Here is a 12,622-nt window from a genome sequence, read left to right as displayed (position 1 = left end):
ACGCTATGAGTAGGTCTTTCACATCTTTAGTTTTGGGAGCATCCAGACAGCCAGCTCGTCCTAAAGCTCGAGACTTAACATGACATCGTATGAGAGAGCCGTTTCCCCCCTGAGAGCTACAGCAACCAACTTTGCTTTGCTTTGCCTTGCTTCGCACTAATACTGCAGGTTCCTCGGCCGTAATTTCAGGACCAGCTCAACCCTACTTGTGTCTGAGACATCTGTATCTCAGAGTTGCCAAAGAAGCAGCGACCGTTTCTCGCCCAGAAGGGCTCTCATTTCCCTCCTATCCTTGAGGCGTGGTGCGAACGCGAATGTGACGCGCGGGATAGGACGCCTTTGTGTTTGAGCCAATGGTAGGGACTCAATTCAACGTCGAGAAATTGCGTAGACATTTTGAGCGCCGACTTGCGGCTTACTAAGTAACTAGGGGCGACCATCCCAGCCAACCACATCGCAAGAACGGCAACTTTTGATGAAATATACTTTCAGGAACCGAGCGTGCTAACGTTCCCGGTGGCACAGAGCAGGTACCGTGCATGTACTGTAGCCGCCCATCTCAATCGAGCCGCGACGACGATGCCATCGAATAACTTTTGGATGCGCATTACCTCATAGACAAAGACAGAATGTCCTTCTACTTGTCGTCATTTATCTACTTTTTTGTTCTTATTAAAAAGCTCCGTATTCCGCACTCCGTAGATCCGATCAAATCTTAAATTCAACCACCGAGATCGTGAGATAAAGTGGCCCTTGCGCCTCCCACGTTTTTTTTTTTTTTTTTTGGTTTTGGCCAGCTACCTATCGCAGTATAAGCTCGTCATTTTTTTTCCCAGATGGAGGGGCAGCAAAAGCCACTAGAGGGGCAAAAGCTCGCATTCGCATCTTGCTTCATGTACGAGCAGCTACAAGAATCTACACAGCTGGACTCATAGAGAGAGCTCATACTTTTATTCAATAATATTTTATAATATTCTTCACTTCTTGTGAAGCTCACGGCTGTTTATCTCTCATTATACAATGGCTGCTGCTCATGAGAACCCCGATCAGCTCGTTACGTCTTCGGACCCTGAGCATCCTGCCAACCTCATCCCTTCGCTGTGCGCCAAGTTTTGGACCTTGGGATGGGTTACTGGCACTGGAGGGGGATGCTCAATTAGAGACGAGTAAGTACATCCCTTTTCCTCTTGTTTGGCACTAGGTATATCCCTCATTGATGAGCTTGAAATGAGCTCTCATGTCATCTCAAGCGGAGTGAAAACGAGGACGAGGCCGGTGATACGCTCACTCTCTCACTCTCACTCAAGCCCATATCACATAGTACACATCATATACAACACAACACCTATCCCCTATACTTTCATCATTAGTACCTACAAAGGTTCAAGTCACAACTCCATCGCTAACCAGCCACCAGCAACCTCGTCTACATCGCCCCCTCCGGCGTCCAGAAAGAACTCATGAAACCCGCCGACATCTACGTCCTCTCCCTCAAAGACCAAGAACCCTCCCTCAAACAACGAACCTACCTCCGCTCCCCTCCCCTCTACAAACCCTCCCAGTGCACGCCCCTCTTCCTCGCCGCCTTCACCCGCCGCGGCGCCGGCTGCTGCATCCACACCCACTCCCACTGGGCCGTCCTCGTCACCCTGCTGCTCGAGGCAAAGGGCAGCAGCGTCTTCGAGATCAACAACATTGAGCAGATCAAGGGCTTTGGCAAGGGCATGGGTAAAGTGGGCAACTTGGGCTACCACGACACGCTACGCATTCCCGTCATTGAGAACACGCCTCATGAGGAGGACTTGACCGAGTATCTCGAGGCTGCCATGGAGGAGTATCCGGACACGTATGCCGTCTTGGTGAGGCGCCACGGCGTCTATGTGTGGGGAGATAATGTCCACAAGGCGAAGACGCAGTGTGAGAGGTGAGTTTGGATTTCCCCCCTTTTTCTTTTGTTGGGTCGTGAGTTGGTCATTTGTGCTGATAGGGTTTTGTGAACTCAAAAGCCTCGACTATCTTTTTCAGCTGGCGGTTGAGATGCACCAGCTGGGTCTTCCTTGGATCAGCAGCATTGCCCAGATTGGGCCGCAGAGGTAACGTAATGAGGCGGAGCAAGGGGAAAAAAATCAAGGGGCAAAAAGCGAGATGTGTTTTCGAGGTTACATTGGAGTTTTAAAAGCCGTAGAAGCATCCAAATCTTTGACTTATTTAACAATCATCGGGGGGGCTTATGAATATTCAACCTATTTTTTATTCCATGTTTACATTTGTTTCTCACAGCTCATCCCTAGGGCGTGAATCTTCCACGACGACTTCTGCAGCATCTCCTTCGTATAGCTTGTCGTCATGATCACCTTCAGGCCCGCCTGGTATCGAACCCAATTCATCCGCTTCCTGCACAGCATCCACAATCTTGCCCACCTTCTCAACCATAGACTCATCATCCCCCTCCACCACTTTCGAGTCTCGCCCAACCACTGCCGTTGGCAGGCTCTCATCCGGCAGTCCGTCCACTCTAATCTCCCCATCAATCACCACCCCAGCCTTCCCAGACTGTGCAGGACTCCGACTATGCATCACTGCGCTTCCAGCCTTTGTGCCAACCCCAAACAATATCCGCAACGGCAACCACACAAGCCACCACAGAGGCCCGTACAAAAGCCTCCTAAACACGAGCCATCCCGCAGTCACCATGAGCATGTACAGTGCTGTCTGCAGATACCATGTGTCGCTCTTTTGAGACCTGAGCAGTGTGCCCAACAGGTCTCGGGAGCTCGCCAGCATGCCATCCAGCGAAGTATACGACTCGTCTAGCTGCCTTAGTGCAGCCGACGACTCTGTCAGTGTCTGATGTGCGAACTCGCTCTTGGTTAGTTCCGCCGCGATGAGGGCGTGTGTCCGCCGCAGGGCATTTGTAACGTTGCTGCTTGCCCCGACCGTCTGCCGGTCTTCTTCCGATAGACTCGATTGTAATTGTCGATTCTGGTTGTAGTTATGCCGTATGGGCCGAGCAACAGCCTGTGGTTCTTCGTTGCCGCCACCTGCGGACGTGTTCATTTCGGAAATCGGTTCGACAAAGGATTGCACCATAAGCTCCCTCTCAAGCCTCCGAGCTCGCTCCAGGTTCTTCTTTGCTGATAATCGTGCCTTTCGAAGCGTTGATCGATAGCTACACAGGGCAATACTCATTAGCACATGCCAAACTTCTCCCCAGAATGCCTTTCACGAGGAAGAGAAGAAGAGTTCATCCTCTTACCTGGCCAGTTCACTCCCCACCCTCTCAATGCCATCCACAAGCCTCTCCTTCTCATGTCCGCCCCTCCGCAGGTACTTGGCCTCTTCGCACAGCAGCTGTTGATCCTCCAACCCAGTCTTCAGTATCAACCCAGCCTCCGCGCTGAGCTCTCCGCTCACACTCCCCTCCTCCTCGATATTCAGCGGCACCGATCCCGGCTCGAATTCCACATTGGCCAGCCGGTCGATTAATTCTCTTAGCTGAGTCGTAGTCTCCTGCAAAGCAGCCAGCCGCTCCTGCAGCCCTTCCAGTGACATTTTCTTCCGCCGGCGACGTGCAGAAAAACAAAAATTGGTATCGCTGGCACTGATCTTGACAGCTTAGAGCAAAGTTGAAAACTACATGTCATCATTGGCTCCGGCAGTGTGGCAGCGACAAGTACCTTGTACAGCGATATGCACATACCGGGTCTCCACTCTGTCCACCAAATTTCGAACATCCCACCATGCGCAAAAGTTCGAATCAAAGCGACAAATCGCCCCAATCCCGCCCCTCCGCCTACGTCGTTTTCACGCCCGCAGCGGCTCCTCCGCATCGGCAAGATGATTACGAAATTCATGACCGAGGTCACGGCCAAATTCAATCCCTTCTCGACCTGCGCCAAGCCCGCCCGCCTGTTCCTGACCTTTCTCCCGCCAAACGTGCGTGCAAATGGAACGGCCGTCCATACCAGCTTACTCCCGCGAAATTCCCCAGAGAGCAGCTCATTAAGAGTCAAATTCAGTACGTTTGGGATATACCGGGGGCTGGGGTCAAGAAATAAGCTAATTAATTGGCGCAGAGGACGGCAAGGAGATGGACTTCAACTGCTCCAAAATCAACATCAAGGGCTTGGTCGAGGAAGTTGATCGTCACTCGCGCCAATTGCAAAAAGCAGCTGATCTGTCCGAATAAAATCTACGAGTCTTGTGTCTTATACTACCAATGCATTGACGGCGTTATGAGGGGCGGGGAATTTCAGTCTGGATGAGGCCAATCGCGGATAGCACGAAACGATGTACGATATAGTGTCATGAAACTTTTTTTTTTGTACTTTTACTGCAGAGCTTAGATTTCTTCCTTCAACTCTGGCAGGGTATACCATCAAAGACTATGCATTTGATACACTTGACGCCATCAAACTTTCATCATAAATCAAGCATACTAAGCAGAAGCACCGCTGATGAAGAACCACTTGTCGATGGAAGCGTCAATCTTCTCAGGGGGGAGGTCCTGGTGGGGAGGCAGGGGAGGCAGAGACTCGGGGGCCACGCGGCTGGGAGAGTGCTGGACAGTCACGTTGGTGCTGATTGAAGAAAACAAGTCAGTCCATCTGCTCATTCATGGTAGCATTCATAGGTAGCTGTGACTTACGTGGAGACGCTGCCGGGCTGGGTCTTGCCAGTGATGAGACGCTCCCAGGCCTCAGCGCACTCGCGGATGACGTCCATGGCATAGCTGTGATGCTGTCAGTTTCACACTGGGGAAAAAAACCAATAGGGGACCAGGCACTACTTACCTCTTGTTCTTGCACTCGCCGGTAAAGGCAAATTGGTTCTCGGGCTTGCCGTCGGGGATCTTGTAGATACGGAACCACTCGTTGGTGGCACGGAGCAGGCCAGGCAGGTGGCGCTCGACGTCCTCGACGTCGTTGAGCTTGGGGGCCAGGGGGTCGTTGACGTCAATGACAATGACCTTCCAGTCAGTCTCCTCCTCGTCGAGAAGGGCCATGACACCGAGGACCTTGACCTGCTTGATCTGGCCGGGGTAGCCAACAAGCTCACCGATCTCGCAGACATCGAGAGGGTCGTTGTCACCCTTGGCCTTGGTCTCGGGGTGGACAGTGTTGGGGTCTTCCCAGGTCTGGGAGGCAAAAAGATTGTCAGCCGTTGTCAATCATAATGGCGCGTGCCCCGACCGATTTGGGGGTAAGGGATTTTGGCATCAATCGCATACCTGGGGGAAGGCACCGTAGTTCCAGAGGTAGCCCTTGTGGGGGAAGCAGTTGCGGACGAAGCGAAGCTTGCCCTTCTTGATATCCTGCTTGATGGGGTTAAGGAGCTCCTCCTTGGAGATCTAATGGGTAGAGATGAAAAAAAAAGTCAGCGATGCCTAAAAAGGAGTGAGGAGGAGATTGGTCAAGAAAAGGCGGCAAAGGGCTCGAGATTTCTCCCCAAGCCCGTGGCCTCGCAAAAAGCCATCTTGAGCGAATTGCCAGATCTTGTCTTGTTGATGGCGTACCTCGAGCTTGCCATTGGTCCATCGAGGAATCTCGACAACCATGTTCAGGACGGTCTGCTCCTGGTTGGCAAAGAGAGGAATGTCGTGGAAGGGCGACACGGGGACGCCATCCTTCTCGATGTAGACGCGGTGCTCCAGAGTGTTCTGGGCAGCAACCTTGCGGACGGTGTAGCTGGACATGGTGGCGGATGGAGACGAAGACGAAGTCGAAGAATCGCTGCTTTTCTCCAGGTGACGGGCAATTTGCGCAGTTCGCTGGGAGGGTTGGGAAGCTTGCGAGGAGGCGGAGGAGTTTTGACCAGATGGAGGGGGCGGGGCACGGAGACCCATCCTGGCCAGCGAAGCAGCAGCAGCAGCGCTGGGAGTGCTGATGCCTGTAGGGATAGCGATGGGGATAGGGGCAGCGGTACCTGTACCTGCACTGTCGGTGCCTGTGCCTGTCGCTGTAGTAATACCTCGCCCTCTACCAAGGCTCAACCCAACGTCAGAAACAGCAGCAGTCCGTTGCGTCGTCCACGCTGCGCAGCTCTGATTGGGCGATATGACGACACAACGCAGACTCTGCCACCTGAGTTGTAGTGCTCGTCGGGGTAACATCAATCAAAACCGCAGCGTCTCGCCCTCGAGGAAAGTCGGAATGCAGTGCAATGGGATTTTGAGCGAGTCCTCCGGCCCAGCGGACGGCCAATGGGTTTAAGGCGGCCTGGTGGGATTTTCGGATTTTTTCAGAGCCCCAGGCCAACAGGGCAGTTTCGGGTCTTTGGGGCCATTGACCGAGGTCCGTAGGGGGCCTGTTCCAGTGCCGGTGTGCCCAACGGCTGCCGGAAATATGGGACTGGGCTGGACAGTATCAGTACGAGTACACGTATCGCTGTTTCGATCGAGAAGCGGTAAGACGGGACACTCGACAAAGGCGCCATTATTGCGGGTCTGTTAGGGGAGAGCCCTGGTGCAGGTATCAGCTCTCGTTGTTTGTGTGCGATGGTACGCATGAGTCGTGATGGATTCATCTTGGCGAGTTGTCTTGAGGTTACCCTACGATATGATGCATGTAGTAATGGCAGCACACGTAATAACCCACATCTCGTTGTTGATAGTATCATGGGCTACATGAATGAGTAAGACGTGCAACATTTTCTCATTATCAATATTTTCGATCAAGTATTGCCCTACTATCCGACACGCTTCCCAATGGCCATCGTCTCACGTACTCTCTGAGTGTCCGGATACATCTACCACGAGTGCTGGCCCATTGAATGAGGGAGTTTTTGGATGCAGGCTTACCTAGCAGATGTAGAACTTACATGTACACATTCGACCTCAAGAGCCATCATTCAGCATTCACCAACATCTTTGGGTACCGCTGCAAATGAACAGCGTAGTTAACCGGAAATCAACAGGTCGCATCGATTGGATATAACTAGATATGCCACCAAAACGTAACAGCGCGTATATAAACCTGAAAAGCATCGCCAAACCCTCCAACAAAACTCCCAACGAGAATGATTGTCGAGAGGGATAAAGAAGATACAAATAAGAGCGTTTTCCAGAGTCAAAGTCATACAAAGTCGCAACACCCGGCTTCATCTCACAGCACTGCCTAAGCGCTGGGTTCAACCGGACTCTTGCCCTTGGATGTCTCTGATCCGTTTTCGCTTGCAGCCTTGTGGTGGTGGTGCTCTGGCTGCCATTCCTTGAGATCATCTTCAGCATCATTCAGCACCTGGCGAGCCTGAGCGCCGTTTTCATAGGGCATGCGAACGTCTCCCGGCGACAGCGCCTTATCGTCCAGAAGCTCCAGGAGACGACGACCATGCTTGGCCAAAATGATTTGCTTCTCGGCGCGTTCTATGATTGCGCTGAACTCTACATCGTATGCTTCCTTGAGCTTTTGCCGAGTCTGTAAAAAAACAGATTAGTAAGTAGAATTATATACACGAGGAACATGCTAATCTGCAAGAGTCCCCATCACTTACAATGTTTGTCAACTGCGCCTCGGCGACCAGATTTTCGGCCTCTGCTCTAACAAGCTCCTGCTCCAGCAAGACCAGTCTGGCACTCTGAGGCTCCTTCGCCTTGAGCTTCTGGAACTCGTCGTAAAGCTTGCTCTTTCCATCGCGGCTTGGTTGAACGCTCCTCTCGGTGTCGCGGATCATCTTGAGATGAGTGCGCGACAAGTCCAGCGAAGCGACGTACGTTTCCTCCAATCCACCCATCTCACTTAGGATAACGCCAATCTTGTCGGATATGTCGTTGACAGCCTCATCGCTGGTCTGCTCACCCCATTCGGAGAGCTGCGTGGCGATGGCCGTGCGTTCGCGACCCGCAGCCTCGTGTGTGTGAATGAGATCATTCTCAAGCTTGATCAGACGGAACAGCTTGCGAGAGAGCTCAGGCTGAACGGACTCGCGGAGAGAGAGGAAAGAAAACCCACGACCGCGGCCCTTTGAGGGAGTAGATTTTGTCTTGGTACGGATGGAAAGAGCGCGGTTCCTAATGGGAGCAGCGTTAGACCAGGTCTCATGGGAGCCATGTCCATGGCTTTCCGGTGGGTTCGACGTAGGTACATCGGAAGATGGCTGATAGGAGTGTTGCGACTGGGCAACTGGAGTTTCAAAAGGAGCTTGAGACATGATGATATGATATGAGTGGGGATAGAAACAAGCTTCAAGTCGGAAAAAAAAAGAAGAATGTTTGGAGATGGAAAAGTGATGTAGATGTAGAAATAGAGAGCACGAGGAGCTGTCACTTACATCATGACGTTAGCTTTCATTTAGCAGGTAAATCCTTGGGACTGCGGGTGGCGTTATGATATAATTCGCAGGAGTACTAGATCCAAGGTTCCTTCCACCTAGGCCTTGATTTCCGTTTTATACATGGACGAGCTGAATAGCTTCAATAGTGCGTTTCCCATGGTTGAAAGGCTTCACGCTTGGGTGGATGGCGATACAAAAGGTGTTGGTTGCGGTTCTGGAGATTTAAGAATGGCACAATGCAAGCGAGATGAACGACGGACAACAATTTAGTGACCACTGAATCAAAGAAATTTGTTTCCCTTTTGTTGTATGGCAAGGCTATTTGTTACGATCCACGAGGTGGCTGCCATGTGAAAGGGTCAATGGTTAAGGGTCAATGGTCAAGGGTCAAGGGTCAAGGGTCAAGAGTCGAGAGTCAAGAGTCGAGAGTTCAGCTGCGCGTGTTCAAAGCCATTGAACTGGTTTCACCAGTACTTACAGGCATCCTGGAGGGCACAGGACCGACAGCTGAAGGTTGACAAACATGTCACCGGATGACATGGAAGGTTAATCAACCAAGATATTTCAAGACGCTTGGAGCTTGCAATGATGGCGTCTGGCGAGCTTCGCTGCGGTGGCGGATGTCTTTGAGACTATGATGTCATTTGCTGGCTAGCAGATAATGGCAGTACTTGTACATACTTGGCAGGACACTTGAACCATGCGCAAAATAATATAGTAGTCTATGAGGGATTGCAAAAGAGATACTGGTAGTTTAGTGGTGACGATGAGATAAAGGGAAACCCCGCCCTCTTGGTTGATCAAGGCCAGCTTTGCCAGCTTTGGCTGGGAGGCTTCTGATGAGGCGCTCATTTCATGGACGAATTAATTGGCGGTGCAGCTACGACTTATCAAGCAAGGCGGGTAGCTTTTGGACGCAAACACAGGCAACGTCTGGTGTGTGGACTACGAGGCATCTGGAATGTATCTCATGTATTTCAATTCATTCAAAGCGTAAAGGCGAAATATATGTATCCAACGCCGTCACCGCACTCCCGGATTCTCGTAATCTTCATGAAGCCATCGCATGCCTCGGGTTTCCATCCCAAACCGCCCATTATTCTAGCCCTCTAACATGTCTCATTTCCCATAACCAGTACCATAAGAGTCGTTGAAAAAAAAAAGAGTAAGGAAGTCACAGGATATTCTTGATCCTAATCAAAGCCCGTTCAGTACCGACTCCGCGTCGTCTCCTCATACACGACCCTCGAGGGCACGCTGCGTCTGTAGCTGCTGGTGCTGACCCGCGGGCTGTAGCGCTCAACCGCCGAGTAGCTGGCCCGCGGCGAGTGGTGGTGATGGTGGTGATGATGGCGGTGCGGCCGCGAAGGAATGATTTCCTCCTGGTAGTAGTATTTGGCCTTTGGCTCCACGCGGAAACACATTGTTTGTAGGCTGTGGTTGTGTCGCTTTGTGCAATCGTTTGGACTGGGTAGCACAAGAGGTTCTAGATCTGGCGATTGGATCTCTGTGTTGACGGCTTTTTTGTTGTCTTGTTCAACAGATTTGACTTGAACACCTGCTTTACGTGTGTAGACAGAGCGAAACGAACGGTTTCTTGCAAGAGACGCTGCAGCTTACCAAAGAAGGGATGAATAAAGCTTCTTTTTGGCACAAAGGGAAGACGCCCGTTTCCTTAAATAAACACAGCTCGGGTTACGACACGACACACCCACTGCCTTTGTCTCGATCCCGTGGCCAAGTTTCTAATCCTTGTCCACAGCGCCCTGCGCCACTCCACCATCTGCACGTACGAGCCGGACGCAGGGCATTTGGCTTCGTCAAGGATGGAGACGTGCTAAAAGACACCTGGGACCTGAAAAAAAAGGTGTGTCTTGCTGCTGGCACAGCCTCATCGTTTCTTTCACGCTGCTTCTCGCCGTTGCCGAATCTAAGCAACCTTTGAGGCTGAGCTGACGCATTTCGACGATATCGCGTCGAATAAGTGAGGCATCTGCTCAATTGGGCTTTTTTGCCTTGGCTCGCAGCTTGAAGGATCAATCCATGCTCGTACCATCATCGCGAGGCGCTAATGGCGTCATCGCAGTGCTTGTAGGTCCTGCATTGTCCAATGAGGAGCTGGACAAGAGGCCATCGTCAACATCACCGTACAGGTACACCTAAATGACATGTGCGATGCCGAAATAGTGACATGAACAAAAAAAAAACAGAATCTTGCTTGTAATTCTACCACTGGCTCGCTATACTGCTACTGCAAGCAGGCTGAGATCTGGCGCGCCATGCATCTACACATCGCATCTATCATTTGCTAGATCGCGCATGCTCTGAAACGCCCACTTAATGACACATCTTTCCTACACACCCATGATTTCTTTTTTTATCCGACAAATACGGCAACCCAAAAAGAGCTATAGATTTAACCCTGATGATTTTTTATTTGGAGGAAAATCCCACCTGCACCTTTCCAAGTGCCCACGCCGCGGCATATACTGCAAGCATGCTTGCAAAGACCACCACGGGCTTGCGGAGAGTGCCAGCCAACGGAGTCTCGTATGTGATGATGAGATCACGGAATCGGAATTCGTCTCCTAGGTTCTTGGCCTTGATGGTCACGGATGTCCGGCCAATGGTGTCGAGATAGGTCTTGTGAACACCAACGGATGTTTCAACAATCGATGAGTCGGGAAGGCTGGTGTAGAATTTGACGTTTCTATCTCTCTTGTTAGCCACTGATGCATGTAAATTTGGGGAGGCACTTACTCAGATCCCTCGGGTAAGAGGACTCGGACGTTGACTTCGCCGTACTCCACACCCTCGGCCTGCCTGGGTCCCTCCATAAAGGGGATCTTGAGCACATGGCCTCCATCGGCAGTGTTGCGCAAGATGTTAGCAGCGTTGGTGTTCCAGCCAATGGTAAACGGATACTTCCAGCCGCCAAACACGGGGTAGCGTGGCTTCAGCTCCAGCATGGCCTCTCGCTTGCTGCTCCTGAACCGAGAGGTTGACACGTTTCCGATGGCGTCTGTGAAGTAAGGGTCAACGCTCCCAATCTGAAGAGGGAACTTGAGCTCCTTCAAGGCTGTGGAAGCAGGGTTATAGAACTGAGATTGCGCCCACTTGACGCGGTTGAATTGGGTAGAGAGGTTGGCACCCAGATGGTACAGAGTGTATCTCTCCTCAAAGGCAACGTTGCCACCCCAGTGGCTGACTTCGATATCTCTCTCGAGAGTCGACACGTGGATCACGGGCTTGGTGAACTCGAATCTGACCTGCGCGGGGAAGAAAGCGCCGGCAGGCTGCTCGTCAAAGGGACCGTATAGCATCTTGCTGCCAAGCTTTTCAGGATACTTCTGGCCTTCGGGACCGAATGTCGTGGTGTAGTCTGGGATAGTAACGGTCGAGAACTTGACCTCGGTCTTTTGCTTCAAGGTCGTATAAGCCGATGGCGCGAAGAGGGAGAAGTCGTACACCAGGAACTGCTGCTCGTCCTGGCCAATCGAGGCCGGCAGTGGGCGATACGAGTTCAAGTATACCCAAGAGATGGCCAGAGGGTACTGGCCGCCAGCCTTGAGAGGCGTGGGCAGCGTAACGCGGTAGTACTGGACGTCGCTGTAGGCACATTGGTTAGCAACAACGTCTACCTTTTCAATTGGGGGTTGAGAAGCGCCTGCACGTACCTGAGAGCATCATAATCAACCAGGTCAACTCCAAAGGGTCCAACGGTGTCATCCTTGCGATGCTTTGCTTCGAGGGCACCAACTCGGGCAATTTGCTCGGCGGTAAAGGGCAAAAAGTATTCATCTTGAGGCTTGTCGGAGATGTTCTCCAGCAGGACGTTGATCTGCTCTTTTGCGTAGGCCTTTTCAACCGAAATGACGTGCACCAAGTTGGTGTTCTTAAAGACTGGTGGGGGCTTGAAGTTGGCAGGCAGAGCGACGGTGGAAAAGGCGCTGCAAGGACCGGCGGCCAAGAGGCCCAGCAGCGCTGCTATTACTGACAACGACTTCATCTTGACGAGGGCATTGATTGGGCGTGCCCTGCGCAATGGGACGGAGGTTCAACAGAGTTTCTGTCTCTCGATCGCGAGACTGTGGCAGCTTTCGCTCTGTTAGTGCAAGCCAAGAAGCATACGTCGCCCATTCGATAACGATAGCGAAACAGCTACAGGGAAGCTCGGGGCTGGCCAACCAGAAGCCGCGCTGGGTGCTGTCGCGGCGATATTAATTTCCGGGCCTCGGAATATGTACCGCTTACAGGCAGCGCGGGTGAATTGCCCACCGAGAACGGAGTACCCCATACCTGTGGCGGCCAAGACACCAGACCTCCACCTCTGTCTCCGAAGTACCAAGGT

General features: G+C 52.0%; 5 protein-coding genes across 5 annotated transcripts; 2 read left to right on the top strand and 3 right to left on the bottom strand.

Moving 5' to 3' along the window:
* Positions 1-1,020: 1,020 nt before the first annotated feature.
* Positions 1,021-2,097, top strand: Triagg1_4881 (uncharacterized protein; the record flags this gene model as incomplete). Its single annotated transcript, XM_062899333.1, has 3 exons — positions 1,021-1,166; positions 1,418-1,924; positions 2,007-2,097. The coding sequence occupies 3 exons, from the start codon at positions 1,021-1,023 to the stop codon at positions 2,095-2,097; spliced, it is 744 nt and encodes a 247-aa protein (XP_062756062.1).
* Positions 2,098-2,274: 177 nt separating this feature from the next.
* On the bottom strand, positions 2,275-3,552 carry Triagg1_4880 (uncharacterized protein; the record flags this gene model as incomplete). The annotated part of the gene is made up of 2 exons (XM_062899332.1): positions 2,275-3,169; positions 3,257-3,552. The coding sequence occupies 2 exons, from the start codon at positions 3,550-3,552 to the stop codon at positions 2,275-2,277; spliced, it is 1,191 nt and encodes a 396-aa protein (XP_062756061.1).
* Positions 3,553-3,740: 188 nt separating this feature from the next.
* Triagg1_4879 (uncharacterized protein) lies at positions 3,741-4,189 on the top strand (the record flags this gene model as incomplete). Its single annotated transcript, XM_062899331.1, has 2 exons — positions 3,741-3,936; positions 4,077-4,189. The coding sequence occupies 2 exons, from the start codon at positions 3,741-3,743 to the stop codon at positions 4,187-4,189; spliced, it is 309 nt and encodes a 102-aa protein (XP_062756060.1).
* Positions 4,190-4,438: 249 nt separating this feature from the next.
* Triagg1_4878 (uncharacterized protein) lies at positions 4,439-8,148 on the bottom strand (the record flags this gene model as incomplete). Its single annotated transcript, XM_062899329.1, has 10 exons — positions 4,439-4,580; positions 4,649-4,732; positions 4,794-5,137; positions 5,231-5,350; positions 5,516-5,952; positions 6,008-6,355; positions 6,727-6,799; positions 6,861-6,878; positions 7,134-7,415; positions 7,492-8,148. The coding sequence occupies 10 exons, from the start codon at positions 8,146-8,148 to the stop codon at positions 4,439-4,441; spliced, it is 2,505 nt and encodes an 834-aa protein (XP_062756059.1).
* A 1,331-nt stretch (positions 8,149-9,479) lies between these two features.
* Triagg1_4877 (uncharacterized protein) lies at positions 9,480-12,280 on the bottom strand (the record flags this gene model as incomplete). The annotated part of the gene is made up of 5 exons (XM_062899328.1): positions 9,480-9,832; positions 10,325-10,430; positions 10,726-10,981; positions 11,032-11,880; positions 11,949-12,280. 5 exons carry the CDS (start codon positions 12,278-12,280, stop codon positions 9,480-9,482), a joined length of 1,896 nt encoding a protein of 631 aa, XP_062756058.1.
* Positions 12,281-12,622: the final 342 nt, after the last annotated feature.

This window comes from Trichoderma aggressivum (assembly GCF_033847375.1).
Source record: "Trichoderma aggressivum f. europaeum strain CBS 100526 chromosome Unknown scaffold_016, whole genome shotgun sequence".
NCBI classification, from domain to species: domain Eukaryota; kingdom Fungi; phylum Ascomycota; class Sordariomycetes; order Hypocreales; family Hypocreaceae; genus Trichoderma; species Trichoderma aggressivum.
This window is presented reverse-complemented; position numbering and strand designations above follow the sequence as displayed.